The sequence below is a fragment of the Enhydra lutris genome, unplaced genomic scaffold, assembly GCF_002288905.1.
Source record: "Enhydra lutris kenyoni isolate GAN:26980312 unplaced genomic scaffold, ASM228890v2 scaffoldscaffold15, whole genome shotgun sequence".
NCBI classification, from domain to species: domain Eukaryota; kingdom Metazoa; phylum Chordata; class Mammalia; order Carnivora; family Mustelidae; genus Enhydra; species Enhydra lutris.
Window position 1 is genome coordinate 52539308 of NW_019154099.1, and position 21584 is coordinate 52560891.

The 21584-nt window shown below is 36.1% G+C and overlaps 1 protein-coding gene across 7 annotated transcripts in view; it reads left to right on the forward strand.

Annotated features, from left to right (window-relative positions):
- LOC111146952 (propionyl-CoA carboxylase alpha subunit) overlaps positions 1-21584 on the forward strand; it is a 397121-nt gene that overhangs the window by 167893 nt on the left and 207644 nt on the right. For 5 of the 7 annotated variants that reach the window (XM_022502699.1, XM_022502701.1, XM_022502700.1 and 2 more), the window contains 3 exons: positions 14619-14762; positions 16108-16182; positions 20423-20491. In XM_022502699.1, the coding sequence (XP_022358407.1) occupies positions 14619-14762; positions 16108-16182; positions 20423-20491 (288 nt within the window). The remainder of the gene's footprint in view (positions 1-14618; positions 14763-16107; positions 16183-20422; positions 20492-21584) is intronic. The other 2 variants (XM_022502702.1, XM_022502704.1) reach the window with 1 other exon arrangement.

Sequence of the window (21584 nt, forward strand, 5' to 3'; positions counted from 1 at the left end):
TTTTTTTTTAACCACTAAAAATGATCTTTGCTTAGTTTTCAGTGTGTCTATCCCTGATTTATCCACAAACTTGTCCCATGTTTGAATATATTTAGGTACATTGAGTTTTCTGTCAATTTTGTCTTTTTGTAGAAATATTTGTTTGTTTCTTTTTTAACCTTCTAGAGTCTATACTGGTTGCCTTCTACTTTTGTATTTTGACTTTTTAGCTGAGATTTCCCTGCTTTGTCCTGAATATTCCTTAAACAACTCTTTTTTGGATCTCTTTTTTCTTAGATTTTTGTCATGCATACTGTGGTTTATTCCCCCCTTTCCTGGGATATATCTGTAAGTAACTTCCTGAGAATGAGTGCCCAGGAGCTAAATTAGATGAGAATTAACATGAGTGCAGATGACTCTATTAACTTATTGGGGAAAAAAACCCCCAATAGTTTTTCTTGTGGTATAATCTGCAAATCGTAACATTCATCCGTTTTATCTAGCTAGCTTGCTAGCTTTCTTTGAATCTTTTTTTTTTTTTAAAGATTAGAGAATGAGAGCACACAAGCAGAAGAAGGGGGGGCGGTGCAGAGAATCTCAAACAGACTCTCTGCAGAGTACAGAGCCTGGGTGGAGGGTGGGGCTTGATCCCAGGACCTTGAGATCCTGACCTGAGCTGAAACCAGGAGTCAGATGCTCAACCAACTGAGTCACCCAAGTGCCTCACATTCATCCATTTTAAGTAGACAAATGCAATAGACTAGATGTTTGTATCCCTCCCAAACTCATATGTTAAAACATAAATTCCAAGGTGATGGTATTTGGAGGTGGGGCTTTAGGAAGGTGATTAGGTTATGAGGATGGAGCCATCATGAGTGGAATTTGTGAACTCATGAAGACACTCCAGAGAGAAACCTTATCCCTTCTATTACAAGTGAGTGAGAAGACTGCCATCTGTGACCTAGGAAGTGACTCCTGCAAGACATTGAATTGGCTGGCACCTTGATCTTGGACTTTCCAAAAAATCTGAGTATTGCAGGAAATAAATTTCTATTTTTTTATAAGCCACCCAGTTCATGTTATTCTGTTCTAGCAGCTCAAATGGAAGAAGACAATAAATCAGTGATTTTAGTTAATACATAGAGTTGCTAACAGCAGAATCACAGAATAGGACATTTGCATTACCCATAAAGATACCTGTGCTCATTTATAATAGTCCTTCCCTTTTTTATTTCTTTAATTTTCTTAAAGATTTTATTTATTTAACAGACAGAAATCACAAGTAGGCAGAGAGGCAGGCAGAGAGAGAGAGGGGAAGCAGGCTCCCTGCCGAGCAGAGAGCCTGATGTGGGGCTCAGTCCCAAGACCCTGGGATCATGACCTGAACTGAAGGCAGAGGCTTTAACCCACTGAGCCACCAAGGCGCCCCAGTCCTTCCCTTTTTTCCATCTCTATTCCCAAGCAATTGTTAATTTACTTTCTGTTTTTATATCAGCCTTTTCTGGACATGCTGTATATATGAAATCAAACAATATGTAGTCATTTGTGTTTGACTTAGCATAATGCTTTTGAGGTTTATTTATGCTGTAATGCACAGTAATCCATTCTTTTTTATTTCTGAGTGGAATTCCATTGTGTGGATGTCATATATTTTACTTATCTACTTACAAGTTGGTGAATATCTGAATTGTTTCTTCCTTTGGCTGTTAGGGATAATGCTGCTGTGAAGATTGACATGTAAGTCTTTGGACAATTTGTTTCATTTCTCTTAGGTAGATACATAGAGTGGAATTGTTGGGGGTGTGGTAAATTATGAAACTGTCCAACTGTTTCCCAGTTGGTGCATCATTTAATGTTTCTGTGAATAAGGTGTTAAGAGTTTAGTTTCTCCACATTTCTATATCCTCCTGAACAGTTCTTTTTTTAATTGCTTCTTTATGATAGCCGTTCCAGTGGATACTTAGTGCTCTCTTATTGTGGTTTTAATTTGCATTTCCCTAATGCTTAATGATAACAGATCTCTCTTCTGTGCTCGTTTGGTCAGTCATATATCTCCTGTGGTTGCAGTGTCGAATGTCATTCTTTGCCTAGTTTTAAATTGGTTCAACTTCTTATTGAGCTTTAAGAATTCTTTATACATATATTCTTGATACAGATATGCGGTTTGTAGATACTTTCTCCTAACCTGTGACTTACCTGTTTTCTTTACCTTTTTCCTTATTTATTTATTTATTTATTTATTTATTTATTTATTTATTTATGGCTTATCTTTTTCTTAATGGTATCCTTTGAAGCACAAAAGTTTTTATTGATAAAGTCCAATTTACCACATTTTTCCCCCCATTTATGGATTGTGTTTTTGGTGTCATACCTAAGTAATCTTTGTCTAACCCAAGGTCACAAAGACTTTCTCCTAAAATTTCCTTTAGAGTTTTGAGTATAGTATTCTGGATTGGAAATAACTCCTTTAGCATTTTGAAGGCTTTTTTTTTTTTTTTTTTTGTGCATTCTTCTAGTTTTGACTTTTGATATTGAGATGTATTTTGATTCTTGATAGTTTGTTTAAAGTTTTTTTTTCCCCCATCTAGAAATTTGTAAGTTCTTATCTTTATCTCTAGTTGTATCCAAAACTGCTGGTGGTCTACCAATTACTAGTAAGAAAAATTGCTTTTTTCTTTTAGTTTATTAACATTATAGCCTCTTGAGATAATTTTGCTCTACGTTCCTGGAATAAATTTTAATTAGACCTAACGATTTTCCTTTTGTCATTTTACTGGATTATAATATAATGATTTACAGTTTTTACTTTTTAAAATACTGTCTTTACCAGATTTGAGTAATAAAGTTATATGTATTTTTTTAAGCTAACTGGGAATAGTGTATAGGTAGGAATAGGCATTATCTGTTCCTTAAATATTAAAACTCAGATGTGAATCCATTTGTACTGGTATCTTTCTTAATAGTAGGTCTTTTTTTTTTTTTAAGATTTTATTTATTTATTTGACAGAGAGAGTGCACAAGCAAGGGGAGCAGGAGAGGGAGAAGCAGGCTCCCCCCTAAGCAGGGAGCCCAATGTGGGGGTTGATCCCAGGATCCTGGGATCATGACTTGAGCCGAAGGCAGTCATTTAAACAACTGAGCCACTCAGATGCCCCTCTGTTGTAGATATTTTTTAAAAAAGATTTTTATTTATTTATTTGACAGAGATTACAAGTAGGCAGAGTGGCAGGCAGAGAGAGAGAGAAAGGAAGGCAGGCTTCCTGGTGAGCAGAGAGCCCGATGCAGGGCTTGGTCCCAAGACCCTGAGATCATGACCTGAGCCAAAGGCAGAGGCTCAACCCACTGAGCCACCCAGACGGCCCCCCGTTGTAGATTTTTAAACATTGCTCTAATCCCTTCTGTGGTATACTTCCAGTATTTTGAGGCAATACAAATCAAGGTGTTTGAGGGTTATTGATTGTTTTATTCATATTCCTCTAGATTTCTTTCTTTTTAAATTGGATCTATTTGATTTAGAGATACATGAAGTTTTTATCATAATTAAAAAAAATACCCTTTATTTCTCAGAGCAATTTTAGGTTTACAGAAAAATGAGAAGTAAGTACAAAGTGTTTCCATATACCATCCACTCTCAATTCCCCATTAGTAACATGTTGTCTTAGTATGGTATATACAACTGATGAAATTGAAAATGTTGAAATAATTATTGATGCAGTATTATAAATATTGATATAAATGTTGATGCAGTGCTATTAGTTCAAGTCCACAGTTTGCATTAGGGTTCATTCTTGGTGTTGTACATTCTGTGGGTTTTGACAAATGTATGATGACCTGTATCTACCATTTGGTATCATGCAGAGTATTCTCAGTGCCCTAAAAATTCTTGGGTTCAAGACCTCTTTGCATTTCTTTCCTTGGCCTTTTTCTCCTCTTTCTTATTTCTTTTTGCCCCTCTTTCCTTTCTTCCTTCTTTTTATTCTTCCCTCTGTGTGTCCTTTTTTTGGTCCCTTTGACATGTGGTAATCTTCGAACATACAGAGGTACTAAGAGTAGGAAGTTTCATGTCCCATGAAACTGTAACCTTTCTTCATGTTTACATTGCCAGGATTGTTTTATGCATACCTTCTTTTCCTTTTGGCACTTTTAGCTGGAGTATTTTAACAAAAGTTTCAGACATTATGTAATTTCATCTATTGCTACTTCAGTGTACGTCTGTATTCATTATACAAGTTTTCCTTGCATTTTAAATATTTGCATATTTACCTATAAAATAATTCAATATGTATAGGTTTATGACTATTCTATGTGAATTGTATACCTTTTATCATTACATAACATCTTCGTCTTGTTCAAAGATTTTAATTTTAAATTCCAGCTTGAATCCTATCATGTTGCGTTTCCTTCCTTTTGTTTTACTTGCTTGTTTTATTTCAAAGCCTTCTTTATCACTTGTTTTGTGTTTCTTAAAGTTTAAATGAAAAAAGAACCAATCTGACACTCTTTCTTTTTGTATGAAAGTTTTGTCCTTGTAATTTTAAATACTTGATTTTATTTCATCTTTACTTGTATTTCAGTATTCCTTTTTTTCTGTTTTCCCCTTTTTTATTTGTTGCTTGAATTAAATTGCTAATTACTCTTGTTTCCCATTGGTAGATTGGAAATTTTCTTATCCTTTAACATTATATTTATTTCATCTTCCTGTTTAGACTGGCATTTTCAAATTAATACTTGTAAAGAAGCTCTGATGGCCCCAGCTTTCCAACACTGAAGATTCTCGGAGATCATCTCAGACCTCTAGGCTGTATTTGGATTTCCCTTGTAGTTGATCTCTTCTGGTTTCCAGACTTGCTTTTCGCTTGTGTGTACACAGGTTTCTCATTTCTGTATCTTCTCTCTTTCCCTTCTTTGAGAGTACTGCCCTAGTTCATTGGTTTCATTAGCATTTTTTCATAATGTTTCCTCAGCTGGAATCTGTGGAGGCTATGCTTGAAAATGCCACATCCTCAAATATATTTCTTTAGTTTGAAGGGGAATGGTATTTTGATTCTAGGATTCTTGGGTTTCTGTTTTTCTTTCAGTAGTTGATACACTCGCCTGTTTTCTGGCTTCTAGTATTAAGTCTGAGGTCATTCTAATTAGTCTTCCATTATATCTAAAGTATTCTTGCTGTCTGAAAGGTGGCCCAGTTTCCTCTGGATCATTGGAACTCGGGCTTTTTTTTTTTTTTTTTTTTTTTTTTTTCTTTTTCTTTTCTCGGTCTCCACCAGGACATGCCTAGGTATGTGTTTATGTCCATAAATTCTGCCTTTTACTCTGGGTATTCTTTGAAGTGTACAGATATAAGTGTTTCTTCATTTCAGAGAAAGTTTCTTCTGTTAACTGTTTTCCTTTTTCTCATTTCCTTTTCTCTATTCATACTCTCCTTTGGGAATTCCTTTTATTGTGTGTTAGGGGTACTGGACAAGCCCTCTGAAGCTTGTGTCTTCTTGCTCATGATTACTCTCATTTTGTATTTGTGTTCTGTTTTTTGAGGTTAGTTCTTTATGTTGCTCTTCCAGGCTACTAATTTGAGTTCTAATGGCGATCGTCTTCTCCTTAAAGTAATCAACCAGACTGCATAATTGGGAAATCATGTTATTTTATCCCAGAAAGTCTCCTTTCGTATGGGGGTATGTGTGCATGTATTGATACTCTTGAAGTTTCTACGTGCCAAGTTACTTTTTGGATGCGTTCCCAACTCCCCCCCGCCCCCGCCCCCGCCCCAATCCTCAACTGCTTTGTTTCTCTTGGTGTCTATAGTCATTATTCTGAATTTAGCCCTGTCTCTGGTGGATAAGCCACCTGCCGTGGTTTTACTGTGGTTGATTTGGGTTCGGTACTGAGTGGTGTTTGGTATGATATTCAAAGTGGCAGCAGTCCTTCGAGGGGTTGGAGATACAGCCGTATCATACTGCCGCTGAGGTCAAGAAGAGCGTGTATCTCGGAACATTGACTTCATCTTAAGGGCAGAGTCTAGCTAATATATATTGACTACTTGGACTTCTTAGCAAAATGACAAGGGACTCTTGGAGCCTTTAAGTGACTGTTTTCAGGCTGCATGGATCTCCGCAGGCCAAGCTGTCCCCCTGACTTCTTTCACATCTTTCACTGGAGATCTCTGAAGCTGGCCTCTGGGTTGCCCCCAGTCCATGAGAGGCAAGAGCTCATTACTTGTGATTGGCTCTCACTTTCCCCCAGATGTCCCCGTTTGCAATATCGTGTGTCACTCACTCAGTCTGGGGGAATAGAGACCGTGGGATTTGGAGTGGAGAGGGGGTGAACCATGCTGGTTTTGCCATCTTCTCAAAGCAGAAATATTTAACCAGGGTCATCTGGGTGTCATTAATTAGCTTTGGGGGAGTCTGTGGACCCTCTGAAATTGGGTACATGCTTTTCTAGAGAGAAATTTTTAGTGAGGTTCTAGACCTTAAAATGGTTCAGAACAACCAGAGCTGATGAATGGGGAACTCCTTTAGTCATCGTTTTCATTAATTGCAACCATCCCTATTTTGACTTAGTGCAAGTAAATCCTAGCTCTACTCCTTCCTAGTTGTATGACTATAAGGAAGTTCCTTAACTTAACTTTGCTGTGCCTCACTGTCCTCATCTATAAAGTGACAGTAACTGTAGTAAGTACTTTATAGGATTGTGAGCATTAACTGAGTTAATTCATTTAAAAATGCTCAGAAAAGTGCCTGGTTTAGACTGAGCACTCATTCTTCTTCCTGACTATGAGAATCTCACCAGTAATATTCCACATGCCATGTTTGTTAAATATTGGTTAACATGTTTACTTTTACTGTTGTCATTATTAATAAAGCTTGCCTGTAGTCAGTTTTTTTTTTCAGATGGCAAACTGAGCTATAAATTAATAACTTTCTTGTCAGTTAACTGCAAAATTATTGTTATGAATGAACAAACATACTTGCAATAAACAACTTCGAAAGACATTGTTTTATCATAAGGGTGTCTGTGTAAGAGTCTAAGAGAAAAATGGAGATGGAAGTCTTCTAAAATTGAAACTGATAGGTAAAAGTGTTAAATTCATAAGCTGTTTCTGCTTGGACCCTTGTCTTAATATTAATGTTAGGACCCTCACTATATCTTTCCAAATTCGTGTGTTTGTGTGTGATCATTTCCAGATGTAGGTTATGATTAGATTTTAGTTATTTGGAAAAACAGCCTTTTTGTAGTCTTACAAAGATTATAAGCATTGGAACACTCTCAAGTAAGTAGAGAGGAATAACATCTTATCGTAGTTAATAGCCCAAGTGTGGTCATATTGCTGTTGTATATCCTTAAGAACAGAGCTGAATTTCCCACCTTTGTTAGACCTTTGTCAGTTGCTTATATATGATTGCCACAGTGAAGAAGGAATCTACTTTTGCGATGGGATAGAAGAAAAAGTGCTATGAAATTGTTAAAATTCTATGGCAACCAGACGCCCCCATCAGATAATCCTGTACCATGTGGGATCTTTATATTCCAGAAGAATTTAGAAACTCTAAATTGATTCTTACCCTCTACTGTTTCACCTATTTGAAAATTAAGAATTATTGCAACCCATATTCTGGTTTCTTTGAGTTGACTGTAACTGAACAAATACCATGTTTTATTTTCAGAGTTGGAGCATTGATTGAAAGAATAATTGATAGGAGAAATTATAGAGAAATGGATTTGTGACTAATTCGTAAAACTGCTTTCTTGCCAGAAGGGGCATTTTAGATTTGGGCAGAAGTTGACTTTTTCGATTATTTTTAAAGTCACAGAGGCCAAGATTCTCAAACTGGGTTAAGTAAGCCAGAACTGGGATGTTCTGGAATATTCAATGCCAGTATCCTAGGAAACTGAGAATACAAAGCAGGGTATATTAAACTTTCCCTTAATATTTATTGAGTCTTATTAGAAAGTGAAGGAAAGAAGTTTTTATGACGTGATGTGAATAGGTAAAATTGTCAGATACTTTCAGTTAGGTTTTTGTTTTAAAGTGTGTTGTAAACTATTTTGGGTCTTTGAGTTCTGTACTCTTACCTACCTAGATTTTAATTTTTCAAATTTGTTCCTGTATTAGTTTCCTAGAACTGCCATAACAACATACCACAGACAAGGTAGCTTAACCAACAGAAGCTTACTTTCTCACAGTTCTGGTGACTAGGAGTCTAAAATGAAGACATTTGCAGGGTTGCTTTCTTCTGGAGCCCCCTCTTTGGCCTGCAGATGGCCATCATCCCCCTGTGTCTTCACATGGTCTGTCTGCTGTTCTGTGTGTTGTGTGTGTCCTAATCTCTTCTTTTAAGGACATTAGTCATATTGGATTAGGGCCCATCCTAATGACCTCATTTTAACTTAATTGCCTCTTTAAAGACCCTATCTCCAAATACAGTCAAATTCAGAAGTACTAGGGGTTAGGGTTTAAACATAGGAATTGGGGAGGGTGGAACACAGTTCAGCCCATAACAGCTTCCTTACCCTTTCTTCATCTGATTATTTGTGTTGGGGTCAACAGGGAAGCTCTGTAAATAGAATCTGTTCAGTTTCCACTGCCACCCTTGAACATAGCCATTATTTTCAAGGTGAGTTTACAGGAATGGTATGTTGGGGCCTATTTCCCAATGTGCTTTTTATCTTTGAGTCCTGTGGATCAAAATCTAATAACTTTAGATCTTTATTTGGAAAACCTGTATTCTCGGGAAGTAGAGCTTCAGAATCTTAATAGGTAAATGTTAGATTCTGTTCTGGACAAAGCAGTTCTCTGAACTGAAAGAGCAGAACCAAAAATAATGGCATCAGTTACCCTTTCGGGTTGGAATAACAACAAACTGAATGGAGACCTGTTACTGCCAGATACCATTATGGAACTCAGTTTTACGTAACAGGACAACAACTGCCGTATAATTCAATAGATCATCACACCTGAACTGCTCTGCTGAGTTGAGTTGAACACGTTCTGCTTACCAGAGGTAGCTTTCACAAATCAAGCCTTGTTAATACATGTCAGTTTAGACATGGTGTATTTAATAAAGATGTTATCTAAAATCATATTAATTTAAAATAACATTATTTGGATATTAAATATTCTTAATATTCGCTCACCATATACCTCTTGTTTGTATCTTCTTTGCCTTCCCTATAAAATTACAGTGGAATGTTGAGGAACCAGTTCATGCATTTGGAGGGGTTTTGTAAATTTCAGTGCCATTTGGATGTTAGTCACAGCCTGTTTGTTGGGTCTTCTAGCTTTGGGGACAGCTTCTGCTTTGACTGGGCAGTTGGGCCACCATTCAGCAGCAGTTACAGCCAAATATTCTTCCATTTAAGGAACTTCCAGTCCTTCTCATCACCGTCCTTCTCTGTTAATGGCCAAGTTTACACATTCATGTTCCGTCTGACTTCTCTCCACACTTTTTGTGACTTTTTTTTCTCTTTGGAACTTCCCTCAGTGTTAATTTTCATTGGAAGTTAACTTAAGTGTATAATTAGAATTTACCTGAATCTTGCTCCCCTGGAGGAAAACTTGCCTGTCACCTAGTTACCTGTTCTTAAAATCTTAGGAATTATTAGGTAAATAAACACAAAATATTTGCAAGTTTAAGTCAGAGAAAACCTATTGAATGAATTATCTGCTGTTTATTATTTTTATTTAACATAGTAGATTTTGAAGAGAAAATATTGATCAAATTGGATTATTTTTAATTGAAGATAAAATGATCAAATCAGTTATCTTTATTTTGGTAATAGTTTATTATATGTAAAAACAAACTAGTGATGTTGCTTTAATTACTATTAACTTTTATGTGAAATTATTTCAGATGTAGAGAAAAATTGGAGAATGTTACAAAGATGTTCTGAACACCTTTGCCTAATATTTACGTTTGCTTTATCTGTTTTATCTGTGTCTCTCTTCTTTACCTGAAACATTCCAGAGTAAACTGCAGGCCTGGTGACCCTTTACTCCTGAAAATGTTTGTATTTCCTAAAAATAGGAAAATTCTTTTACATTACCACAGTACCGTTATCAAGATCAGGATATTAACATTTACATATACCTATCATCCAGTCTAGAGGTCATGTTCAGATTTCACCAGTTGTTCCATGAATGTCTTTTATAGTAAAAGAAACACATTTTCAGATTTGGGATCCTATATTACATTTACTTGTCATACCTCTTTCTTTCCATTGAGAACAGTTCCTTAGTCTTTTATTTTACTTATTTTGGAGGGGGGGGTCAACTATGGTCTTTACATTTTTTTCAGGAGCACAGGCCCTTTACATTGTAGAATATCTCTCATTTTGCATTTGTCTGTTTTATCGTGATTGTGTCGAGTCCGTGCTCACTGCAAGTATTCTACAGGGAATGTTTTGTGCTTCTCTGAGCACCACACCGGAGAAGCATGCTGTCTGTTCACGCCATTACTGCTGAGGTTCGTTTGGTTAAGGTGGTGTCTCTCACATTTCTTTACTGTAGAGTTACCACTGTTCCCTTTGTTGTCAATAAAGTATCTTATCGGGAGATACTTTGAGACTGGAAATGTCTCATTATACTTTCATCTACTAGTTGTAGATATTTCCTAGTTCGTATTCAGTGAGGAATAAGTCTAAAGATTACAATGGCAATGGCAGACGCAGTGCCAGAAAGATATGTTTTTCTAAGTTCATCACTTTGACGTTTTGAAGCAAAACCAGATTTACCTCACTGTTGCATTTGATAAACTCAGTATTTATTTTTTGAGGTAAATACATTGAAAGCAACAAATACATGTGAAAACAGTAGCAAGAGATCTAAACACAAACACTGATACTAGTGATAGCTTGATGGTGATCAAGAAGACAAAACTAAATTAAAATAACAAATGAATTAATAAAAAGTTGGACGTTTGTGGCCATCTAATATAGGCATGTAGAACTATATATACTCACTGTCGCATGATTGTGTGTGATTGTATTCCATAATACGACCTTTCATGATTGTAGTTGTCTGCACCTGTTCGAACAAAAGACTCGTGGAAAGATAGAGGCATTTCCAGCACAGACTGATCAGCTACTGATAGATCTGCAGAGTGCACAGTCTTTGTCTTTGAGAGTTCGGAAATTCTGACTTGGGGCACCTGGGTGTCTCATGGGTTAAAGGCTCTGCCTTTAGCTCAGGTCATGATCCCAGGGTCCTGGTATTGAGACCCGAATCAGGCTCTCTGGTCAGCGGGGAGCCTGCTTCCCCCTCTCTCTCTGCTTGCCTCTCTGCCTATTTGTGATCTCTGTCAAATAAATAAATAAATAAAATTTTTAAAAAAAATTTTAGAAAATGAGAAAAAAAAAGAAATTCTGACTTGTTTTGGGCTCTTCTTTTCTTTCTCTCTTTCTTTCTTTGTGGCTGGGGGTGAGGGTTAGGTCTTTTGTTGACTAAATCATAAGATTTATCTATTAGAATGTCAACATACTGATCTTCAAGTGCAGAATCATATTATTTGGTGTATCCCTTATTCATACGCTTCTTGGAACTATCACCCATTTCTATTGGGTAAAAATTATATAATGTATGAAGCCAAGTTTTCAGAAATTTGTTTGGTGAGGATAGTCACAATAAGGGAATTCAGTTTTGTATTTTGAATGTTTAAGGCATCGTTTCTAAAAGTGTGTTCCGTGGAATTCTCAACCCATAAGGGTATCCCGTAGAAGGGGTGTGTGTGGTTAAGTAGGCACTGTAGGATACCCTCCTCTTGAGAATCCCAAAGCATAGTAACTGATTAAGGAGTCTGAGGAGTCTTTCTTAAAAGTACATATTTAATGTAGTTGAAGTCAATGTTTTCCAAATCGAAGTGACACAGAAACCTTGTTTTTTTGTTTGTTTGTTTGTTTGTTTGTTTTTTTCCCCTCCACATGACAGCCTTCAGAATACATGTTTAGTGGCATTAGACTTGTGTGGATTTTTCCTCCAGATGGAACAAGACAAACCATGAGCCTACCAGACAGCTGTCTTTGACTCTCGTTCTTTGTATATCCTTTCTTTCCAGGTGGCTACCTCCATTTTCCAGTGGTCCTCCCTCTTTCCCTCCCTTTCTCCTTCTCTTTCTTTCTTTTCTTTTTTCTCCTTTTAAAGATATTTTTAAAACTTCTGTTGAATTATATTTTGGCCTGGGAGCTGTTTTGTCTCTTTGTATATCTCTGTTTTAATCTCTTAAGTATTGAGTTTGACTTGCAGAGGGGACCTGTTTCCGAATTCTCAGAAATGGCGCTGTACATGGTTATTTAAACAATGTTATGCCTACAAGATGATAATAGTGTGATAATAGTGCAGTGATAGACAAGTGATAATAGTGCAGGGTCTAAAGGAAATGTTTCACACCATCCAGTTGAATAACTTCAGAATTTTACTAAAATGTGTTTAGAAAGATTTCTTTAACAATATATGAACCTAAGTGGATATATTTTTTAAATTCTGCAAGTAATCATCTTGCCTTTAGCAGCTAGTTATTATTCTAGTTATCTACTTCATTATTTTATTTTGAAATGCTTGCAGCTCACTAATTTAGATGGTGAAATGTGCTGTTTCTGTTCTATAATTCTAAGTTGTGGTTAAGTGGGTCCATTTTTGGATTCCATTCAATAATGGGTCTAATGTACTTTTTTCTTGCATGGTTACAGAGAAGTCTTCCAAGGCAAAACAGAGCCTTACAATGAATTTATATCTTTAAACTTTTATAATACTGTGCTTTATAGAAGACAACAGCTCATAATTATGTATCTGTTTATGTTTACTACATTTTTAAAAAGCTTATTATTATTATTATTATTTAGTAATGTCTACACCCAGTGTGGGGCTTAAACTCATGATCCTTAGATCAAAGGTTGCATGCTGCACTGACTGAGCCGGCCAATTTACTACATGTTTTTATATACATTTTTCCTTGAGAATAGGAAGGTCGTACCATCTCTGGAGTGACCTCAATTCCAACCCTGCCTCTACCATTTACTGTAGGTGTGGCTCTGGATTTGCTGCTCATTTACTCTTTCACTATTTATTTATTTGCCTAATGTATCGTGCATACTTTTTTTAGGAGTTAATCATAGATTAGAGTTAAATCATTCACTTAACTTTAAATTTTTTTTTAACCTAATGAAGTGTGTGAATAGTATTGATACAAAGCCCTTGGCACACAGTAGGCACACTTTGAATAGAGTGGTAAGATGTTTTCTCACACGAAATTTGTTTCTAGCAATAATAGATATGCTTAACACTTGTTCCTTTCTTTTTATATTTGTCATATGGAATCTTGTTTCTCAAAAAACTATAGCTTGCCTTCAAAAATTTATTTTTTGAACTATCTAATAAGATCTTTATTTAGTGTCACATTTATTTTACAAAGGGTAGATGCTTATTTTAGTGATGATTTGTCATTAAAATTATGTCAAAATGTCTTAAAATGTTGTTGAAACTGTAAACAAACTCCTAACACACACAGAGCTAATTATGGATGCCATCTGTTTATTTTTACAAAGCTTTTTTTTTTTTTAAGACCATGGCATTGTCTACTTATGATAAGCTTCAAGATTATTATAATGACTAAGTCCTGTCCTTCAATTAGTGTAGTTGAAGATGGGAAGACATTTCTTTTGTTCATTGACCTTTTCTCGTTTCAGAGTGTATGGAATTAGACACGTCACGATAAAGAGACTGTTACGAAGTGCATTTAGAACATGCTTAATTTTTATAAGAGAAGAAATCTGTATTAAAGCAGGATATGTGGCTGAGCTTATAGTTAAATATCTAAAACTTACGCAGGGATTTCAGCGACAGATCATCTGCTCTTTATCAGTGCCATAAGTGGCTTTCTTTTAGCTTTGTTAAGTTTAGGAACTTGTAAACAATCAAATTCATAATGCTGTGTATCCCTGTTAGTATCCCTATACGCCAGTGCATGTTTTTGTACATGTGTGTCCCGTGTGTGGGTATGGAAGGCCCGGGATCCCCATGACAGCATCATCCAAGGTAGTTATCAGCAATTTGCTGAGAGAGCAGAGTGATTTCACTGGCTCCGTTTTGCTATTGTGCGTGCTCAGCACTCCCCATGTAAGTCTGAAGGGAAAACAACCTGCAGGATCCATCTGCTCCTTTCTGCTACGCTGCACTGATGGAAGAGTACGCTAATCTGGTTGCTTGTCAGGACAGGTTAGTGAAAGCATGAGCCTGGGTGAGACTCGGCTCGCCTCGTGCTTTGAAAGATCCTAAGCTGCCTCTGTGGGTGCCATGCTAAGTGTAGCAGAATAGCTTGATTATCTGCCATACGGAGGATTGCAGCTAAATACGTATTTTCGGACAGGAAGTAGTTTCAAAATTGAGAGTGTTAAACATGGCTAGACGACATCTAATGAAAAATGGAGACAAGTAATACAGAAAGTTTACAAATACTTTTTAGGTGTTTCTTTTAAAAAAGTCATGCCTGGTATAGCTTGTGTTTAATTTTATTCTTTTGGTTTTGTAGTTCATTGTGATTGACTGTGAAATATAATTAACCTTATTTTACCTAGAAGTTGTTGAACTTGTTCTTGCTTATTTCTGTTTGCCTTTTCCCACACCTATTGACGGGCTCATATCGGCCTTGCAGGTTGAGCATCCCGTCACAGAATGCATTACCGGCCTGGACCTCGTCCAAGAAATGATCCGTGTTGCCAAGGGTTACCCTCTCAGGCACAAACAAGCTGATATTCCCATCAATGGCTGGGCAGTCGAATGTCGGGTTTATGCTGAGGTAAAACGAATGATGTTGAGAGGAAGCATGGTGGTTGTGTCCCAAAGTCATGGGACCAGGTAGAGCTGGACGGAAGGTGAAGTTAGGATTTCAAGAACTGGTGTCGAGTGTGTGCTTATGTAATAAAGAATCCAACTGGGACAAAGGGTAGATAGTTTTGAGGTAATTCAAAGTAGTTTTAAAAGATTGAGTTTAATTAAGTTCCATGTATTTTTTCTGCATGGGAAAAATAGCTCCCAGTCAGTTTAAGAGGCAACAAAGCATTCGTTAAATGTTCTTGCTTTTGCTAAATATTCAGTATGCTTGAAGGGACCGCAGTTTTTGTTTTGTTTGCTTGTTTTCAAATCCCATTTGAAATAAACAGAAGCATTTATTTCTGTGTTTTTGTTTGTTTTGGTTTTTAGAGCCCACCCTGGGTGCACACAAGTTGTTAATTCAGTACTTAAATTTTTGCAAGTTTGTTTTCTAATAATTTTGTCCCTTATGCTTACATGAAAGTAACAATTAAAATTTAAATTGCAAAGCTTTATTCATGATTTTAATTATGGCTCTTACTCCTAAACTGTCAGTCCAGTACTTTTATACTATTTTATAACTGTATTAATCATCAGATAATAAAGCAGTCAACATCTGAGAAGGCTTTTTTCAAGTGATTAAAATAATTCAAGGAAACATGTATACTATGTTTTACTTTTAGAACTTGAAGTTTGTCAAAACAAAAAGTAAATTACTAGTATCTGTGTCTAAGAATACTGGAAATTGTTTTCCAGTGTTTTTTAAGGATACTGCGAATATACTTGGCTTGGTTATTCTTGCTTTTTATTATATTTTAAGTGGCATTGTTGGGACACTGAACTTACTTAGTATTTATTCTGATGATCCAAGCTATTTACAAGTGGAGCACATGCAAAGTTTCTTTCAGGTCTTTATCTGAAGAACCAAAATTCTCCAGTTTTACCATATGTGAACTGTTCTGAGAGTAAGAAAAACAAGTATCTTTAGTGCACGATAGTTGTTCTGAACTGGGGGATGTTTTGATGTAGCGCCTAGGTTATTTTATTTTTGCCTGAAGCGTTCTAAGAAGATTTATAAAATGTTGGAATTTTACCAGTTTCAATAAAGTATGACTAAGGTCAGGCTAAATTCTGCTTACAGTTCTGTTTGATTTTTAAATACTTGTCTAAGTAGTCTAGAGTGAGTATAAGACAGTAATATTCTGAAATCTGTGATTTGGTAAATACTGTATGTTGAAAATCTATAAATGCTTCTTCATTGTATAAATATTTAACCTTACTCTGCTGATTTATATTTCAAAGACTGTGCTTCCTTTTCTTTGAACTTTCAGGACCCCTACAAGTCCTTTGGCTTACCGTCCATTGGGAGATTGTCTCAGTACGAAGAACCAATACATCTACCTGGTGTAAGTCATTAAGCTGTAATACCAAGTGAGGGGGTAAAACCTTGATTTATGTCATACTTTTATGTTAAAGCATGTCATCACTGAAGGGTGTAAATTGAAGGACAAGTGGAATTCCTGGGGAATGACAGTTTTTTGTTGTTTTTAAAAAAATATTTTGTACTTTGTGGTATGTAGGAAAGTCAGAATTCACTTCACAGGGGACGTCCAGAGACATCTGACTTGTAAATAAATGATAGTTTACAATGTTCCCAATTCTTTTGAGAATTGTACTGAAAAAGATCACAGAACCCTAAGAATGGGAAATGACTTTTCTGTATTACACTTTAATCTTTTCCCTAAATCTAATCTAGCTTCCCTGTATAGTGAGATGTCAAAAATTCAAGTACAAAATCAGCCCCTTAATGGAAACGGATTAAGGAAAACAAAGTGTGCCTCATCCTAGGAAGTGTCACGGACTTTAAGAAGTACATATTTGCACCGGTTAAAGAAAAGTGATCACGGTCCACATAATTCATAATTCTTCTATATTTAATAGCTGTTCTTTAAATAGTTTTTGATGCATAAAAAGAACAAGGACATACCCTTTTTCTTAATCAAGGTAATAAGTGCATATATATATGACATTATGTTAACTAGTGGATGACAAGGCTGTAACATCTGTGAATATGATTATTCAGTTTGATTACTGGCATGAAGATGGTAAAAGATTACAGGAAGGATTCCAAATTCAAAGATGTTATTGGATATGTGATTTATTTCACTTTTTAAATTGTTTTTGCCCATATGCGTTCTGAAGAGACTTGACCCTTTCTAGGCCGGGAGATTCCATGCTGTGTTCAAAGCCTGAAGGCAGAAAAAAAATTGTAAAGATTTAACAGGCACTATGTGACGTTAAATAGCAGATGAGAAAACAAGTATCATAGGGACATATCTAAACATTTTTTTAATCAAACAAAAAAGTATTAAATAAGAATTCGTAATGATTCCTCTAGTTGTTGGAAGTTTTCACCACGTTGTAATAGCTAACACCATGTCAAACATTTTGCCCTTGCAAGTTTTTGCAATTTGCAATTTTCAAACGTGAGACCTGTTGAAAGTACAAGTGTTAATGGACAAACTATACCCCCTACAGTCTTTGTCCCACCAAATCTTTCTTCAATTAATGCTGCAGCAGGAGTTTTATGTAATAACATTTGCGGTTGTGAGCCATCCATAGAAAGAAAAAACAATTAAAATGCCTTAAATGTTCTGCTTACTGCTGTTATTTGCTTGTGTGAATGTTGCATGTCAGCTAAATGGACCAAGGAATAGATAAAGTGATTGGGTGCGGGAGAGTGCACACCAAGCTTTGTCTATCATTATTGCTGGGAGCAATCAAATTGATGTCAGCAGGACAGTAGATGCGTTGACAGCTGTAATTATGTATCTCCATGGTGATCACTTTTGGCCTGTCATGGAGGCCCACAAGTCCCCTCCCTTGGAAGCATTTAATCAGATTGGGCTGTCACTTGTCAGGTAGACATGGCGGCCTGGGAGTTGGACTGAGGGGGAGAGGTGACTCGAGCATGAAGGGTGGGAGACGGCTGATAGTTTCACACAGTCCACCGTTGATACAGAAGAAAGACATTTAAATTATGCCAGAGCTTTCTGAGCGATGGCTTGGGACCCTCATACACAGGTGCCTGGGTGGTGGTGGTGGTGGTGGTGGTGGGTGGTGGCTTTTCCTCCTTGCCTCTTTAGCTAGATCAGTCAGTTTGAACTTGGAAAACTCTTTTGGGATGTTACCGTTTTTTGGTCACAAGAATACATACTTCAGGTTTAATTTACAGGCCGTACACTGCACGTGCTTCTTTAAGCCTAAAATTTACTTACAGGGCATTGATGAAGATTTTTAAAAAATCTTTGATCACCACATTTGATAAATTTGTTATTTTCAGAGGGCAGTTTTGTTCTGCTCAGAAATTTCGTTACATTTTCATTTGACTTTATTCTTAAAACTTTTTGTGCCAAAGCTAAAATACATTTTTTTTGTGTAGCCTTTGTTTCCATAAAGGAAAGGCGACTTAGTTTGATTTTTACTTCACTGTTAGAAATTAGAAAAAGAAAAAAAGCTGATGATTATTGGAAATAAATCTATATAAGCAGGAAGTTATAAGTCAGAGTCTTCATGCTTTGTTACATTTTTAAATTAGAAATGTTGATTTGCTAATGAAATGTATTTGATTAGAGATGTGTTTTGATTATGTATTATATCTCTTGATTTTACCCTATGTATTTTTAGATTAAAATGACATACCTTCTATGATCATAATTTTAATGGAAGACATGGTTAGATCCAAGAGCCCTAGGTTACTTAACTTTTAGGAGGGTGGTGGTAAAGATAACTACAATGTTAAATTATGAACTATAGAAGAAAGTAATAAATAATCTTTATTGTCTGTTATTTGACCAGTGGGTTGAACAGCAGAGTTCCACCCTACCCTTGTAGCAATTTATGTCACAAATAGGATATATTTAAAGTCAAGCATTGTAGGATTTGTACCAGTCTCAGTTTGAAATGCAGCTTCAGCAAGCATGCTCTGGTTTTAAATAATAATAAATGGTGGTAAAATGAGCTCTTTAACTTTTTGCTGCTAAATTAAGAAAATGCAAGTTCAGAAGGCTCTTTTCTGTTATGTAAGTTGGTGGTCAGCTGCCGTTTGGGGGCTATTTGAATGTGGGGAGAGGGTAGATTATGATTTTATTGCTTTCACAGCTGTCCCATTAATTCTTTCCTAGTTTTTATAAACACTGTGAATTTCATAGAACTGAAGTATGTTTCCAGAAAATAGAAAGCCAAATATGTTTAAGTGTGCTGAGTGACTTTCATTTAGAATTATGATTTTCATGTATGAATGCGAATGTAAATACAAATATCTATACTTTTTGTGTTTGCAAATACAGAAATAAAAGCACTCTGTGTATGTTACAATGTTATCTTCTAAAGCCTTACAAAGAGAATAATAGTAGTGTGAATTTTTTTTTAAGAGAACGAAACTGTGCTTTATCTTTTGATGTCACCGTATAATAAAGCCATCATCGTACCCTCATGTGGATATCCTAGACAAGAGGTTCTACATGCGGTCCCTTGATAATTGCCTAAATTAAAATATTAAAGGCCTAACAGCCGCTGTGTTGACCTTTTCCTGCCTTGCTGCAGACAGATGAGCTGCTGTTTATTAGGAAGTCTTCTTCCCACAGGTGAAGAGCTACGTGAGCTTCCGCTCTTCCCTTCCCACCCCTTTTACAATGTCGGGCATCAAAGTCCTGCTGTTCTAGCAGCTTCGATTAAATTCCTCTATCTTCAAGACCCCTAGGACATGCTTGACAGTCTTAAGTATTTTGATTAGGTTTTAAATACTTCAGATTCCAAAACTTAGGCACAATAATTTAATAAATATTTCATCCTCAGCAACTGCTCATTTTAAAAGTTTTACATGGCTAACCTCTGTGCCTTACTGCTGGTATCAAACTGGGAGAGGAAAACAGGAATCAGCGATGTACTAACTAACTTGTTGGCTGGTTAACAGCAATCAGGCTCTTCAAAAGAATATTTTGAACTTGTGCTGTTTTTTTTTTTCCCCCATGAAAACCAGAAAATCGGAACTCTAATTGGGGCTGTGTCTTTACAAAGCAAAGCTATGAGAAAAGCTGTACAAACATTAAAGTCTCAGGGGACTAACAGTAACAGAGAAAAAAACATCGTACAGTTGAGAGGGTAAGGCAAAAAAGGAAAGTGTTACAGACATGAAAGCCACAGGACCAGCGTTCCTGGAGAGCTGATGAGCTGAACTGCCGAGTCCTGCTGCCCGCCTTGACTGGGGTCCTCCCTGGAGCTCTCAGAGGGGTACAGTGGGGAGTGTGCCTAGAAGGGGCGCATCATTCATGCCATGCTTCAGTGGGAAGACCCCATCAGATAGCTACAAATGCATCCCAGGATAGTGATGTATGAAGTATTATCATTGTTATTTTTTGAGGTTTCTTAACTTAGTTCCTTTGTTTAGTGGAAGAGCAAAAAAATACGTTGTACTACATACAGCTCAAGACGATTTGGTCTCTCTATGGTTTAGATTGTTTTTCTGTTTTCTGGAAGCTGAACTGTTACTTGAGATTAAATTATCCATCTGTTCCTTAGAAATTAAAATTGTGAGAAAAATGGCTGCACAATATGAAGTTACTTTCATTTCTTTCTTTCTCCCAGGTCCGGGTTGACAGCGGCATCCAACCAGGAAGTGATATTAGCATTTATTATGATCCAATGATTTCAAAAGTTAGTTCAATTTCTTAATGGCTTTGTTCATTTTTCTTCTGAAGAAGTGGAAGTATTTAAAAAAATCTGAAATTGAGCTGTTCTCTGAATCATGTGCTATGTTTAAACAAGTAATTGTGCACTGATGGAAAAGTGAAAGCAGAGCAGATCTTTTTCCTCTGGAGAAATATCAGTACCATGTTACTTTTTAACACTCCCCAATCAAGTCAGTCATTGGATCTTCCCCGTCAAATGGAATGATGATCCATTTCGTTAGGTAACTATTAAATCGTTAGGTAACTAAGTTACCTAACCAGAGGCTCCAATGCAGCCCATACAGTTAGGATGAATTAAGTTGTATTTGGTCATTCCTGAAAATTACCTGAAATAGAAGTATGAATGGCAGACCATTATCAAGGAGTTGGGGTGATAAATCCTGTTTTTTGGAGTACTTTTTACCATCTCTCTTCAGTTTTTATGAATCAGTAATTATTTGTGGGGATTGCACATAATTAAGGTTTATGTAAGAGTATAAGATATCTTTTTGCCCACCTGTCTTTTTGAAATTTGACTTTACAGAATAATAACAATGCTTAAATTCTTACATCTTTTAAAATCTTTAGAATTGTAAGATATCATAAAATGTAGAATTTCTGACCACAGAATTTACTAAAAACCCTTTCTCAAGTTGATGTACTTACAGCATGCAAATCACTTTTTCTTTATCTTTTTTAACTTAATTTTTAACAGTAACATTATTAAAGTGAACTTTAGGTATTTTGTTTGTTAGAGACGTGCTGTTTAGTTTAAAAATAAAAAACAAATATTATAGATGGGTTTTTAATAGATGTGGTTCCATTTTTGGTGAATACATTTCTGTTCAGAAACGTGACCTACAAATAAATTTTCAACCTGGCTTGATACTGAGGAACTGATGGAAGGCACTAAAGTAATTGCATACTACACATTGACTAATGTAGTAATGAGAAAAATATTTTGTGAATACTTAAGATCTTATTAGCAAGCTAATTAGTAATAAAATGTTACTTATTGCTTGTATTTAATTGCTAATTTGGTTAAGATTCCTCTAAATAGGCACAAAATCATATAGAAC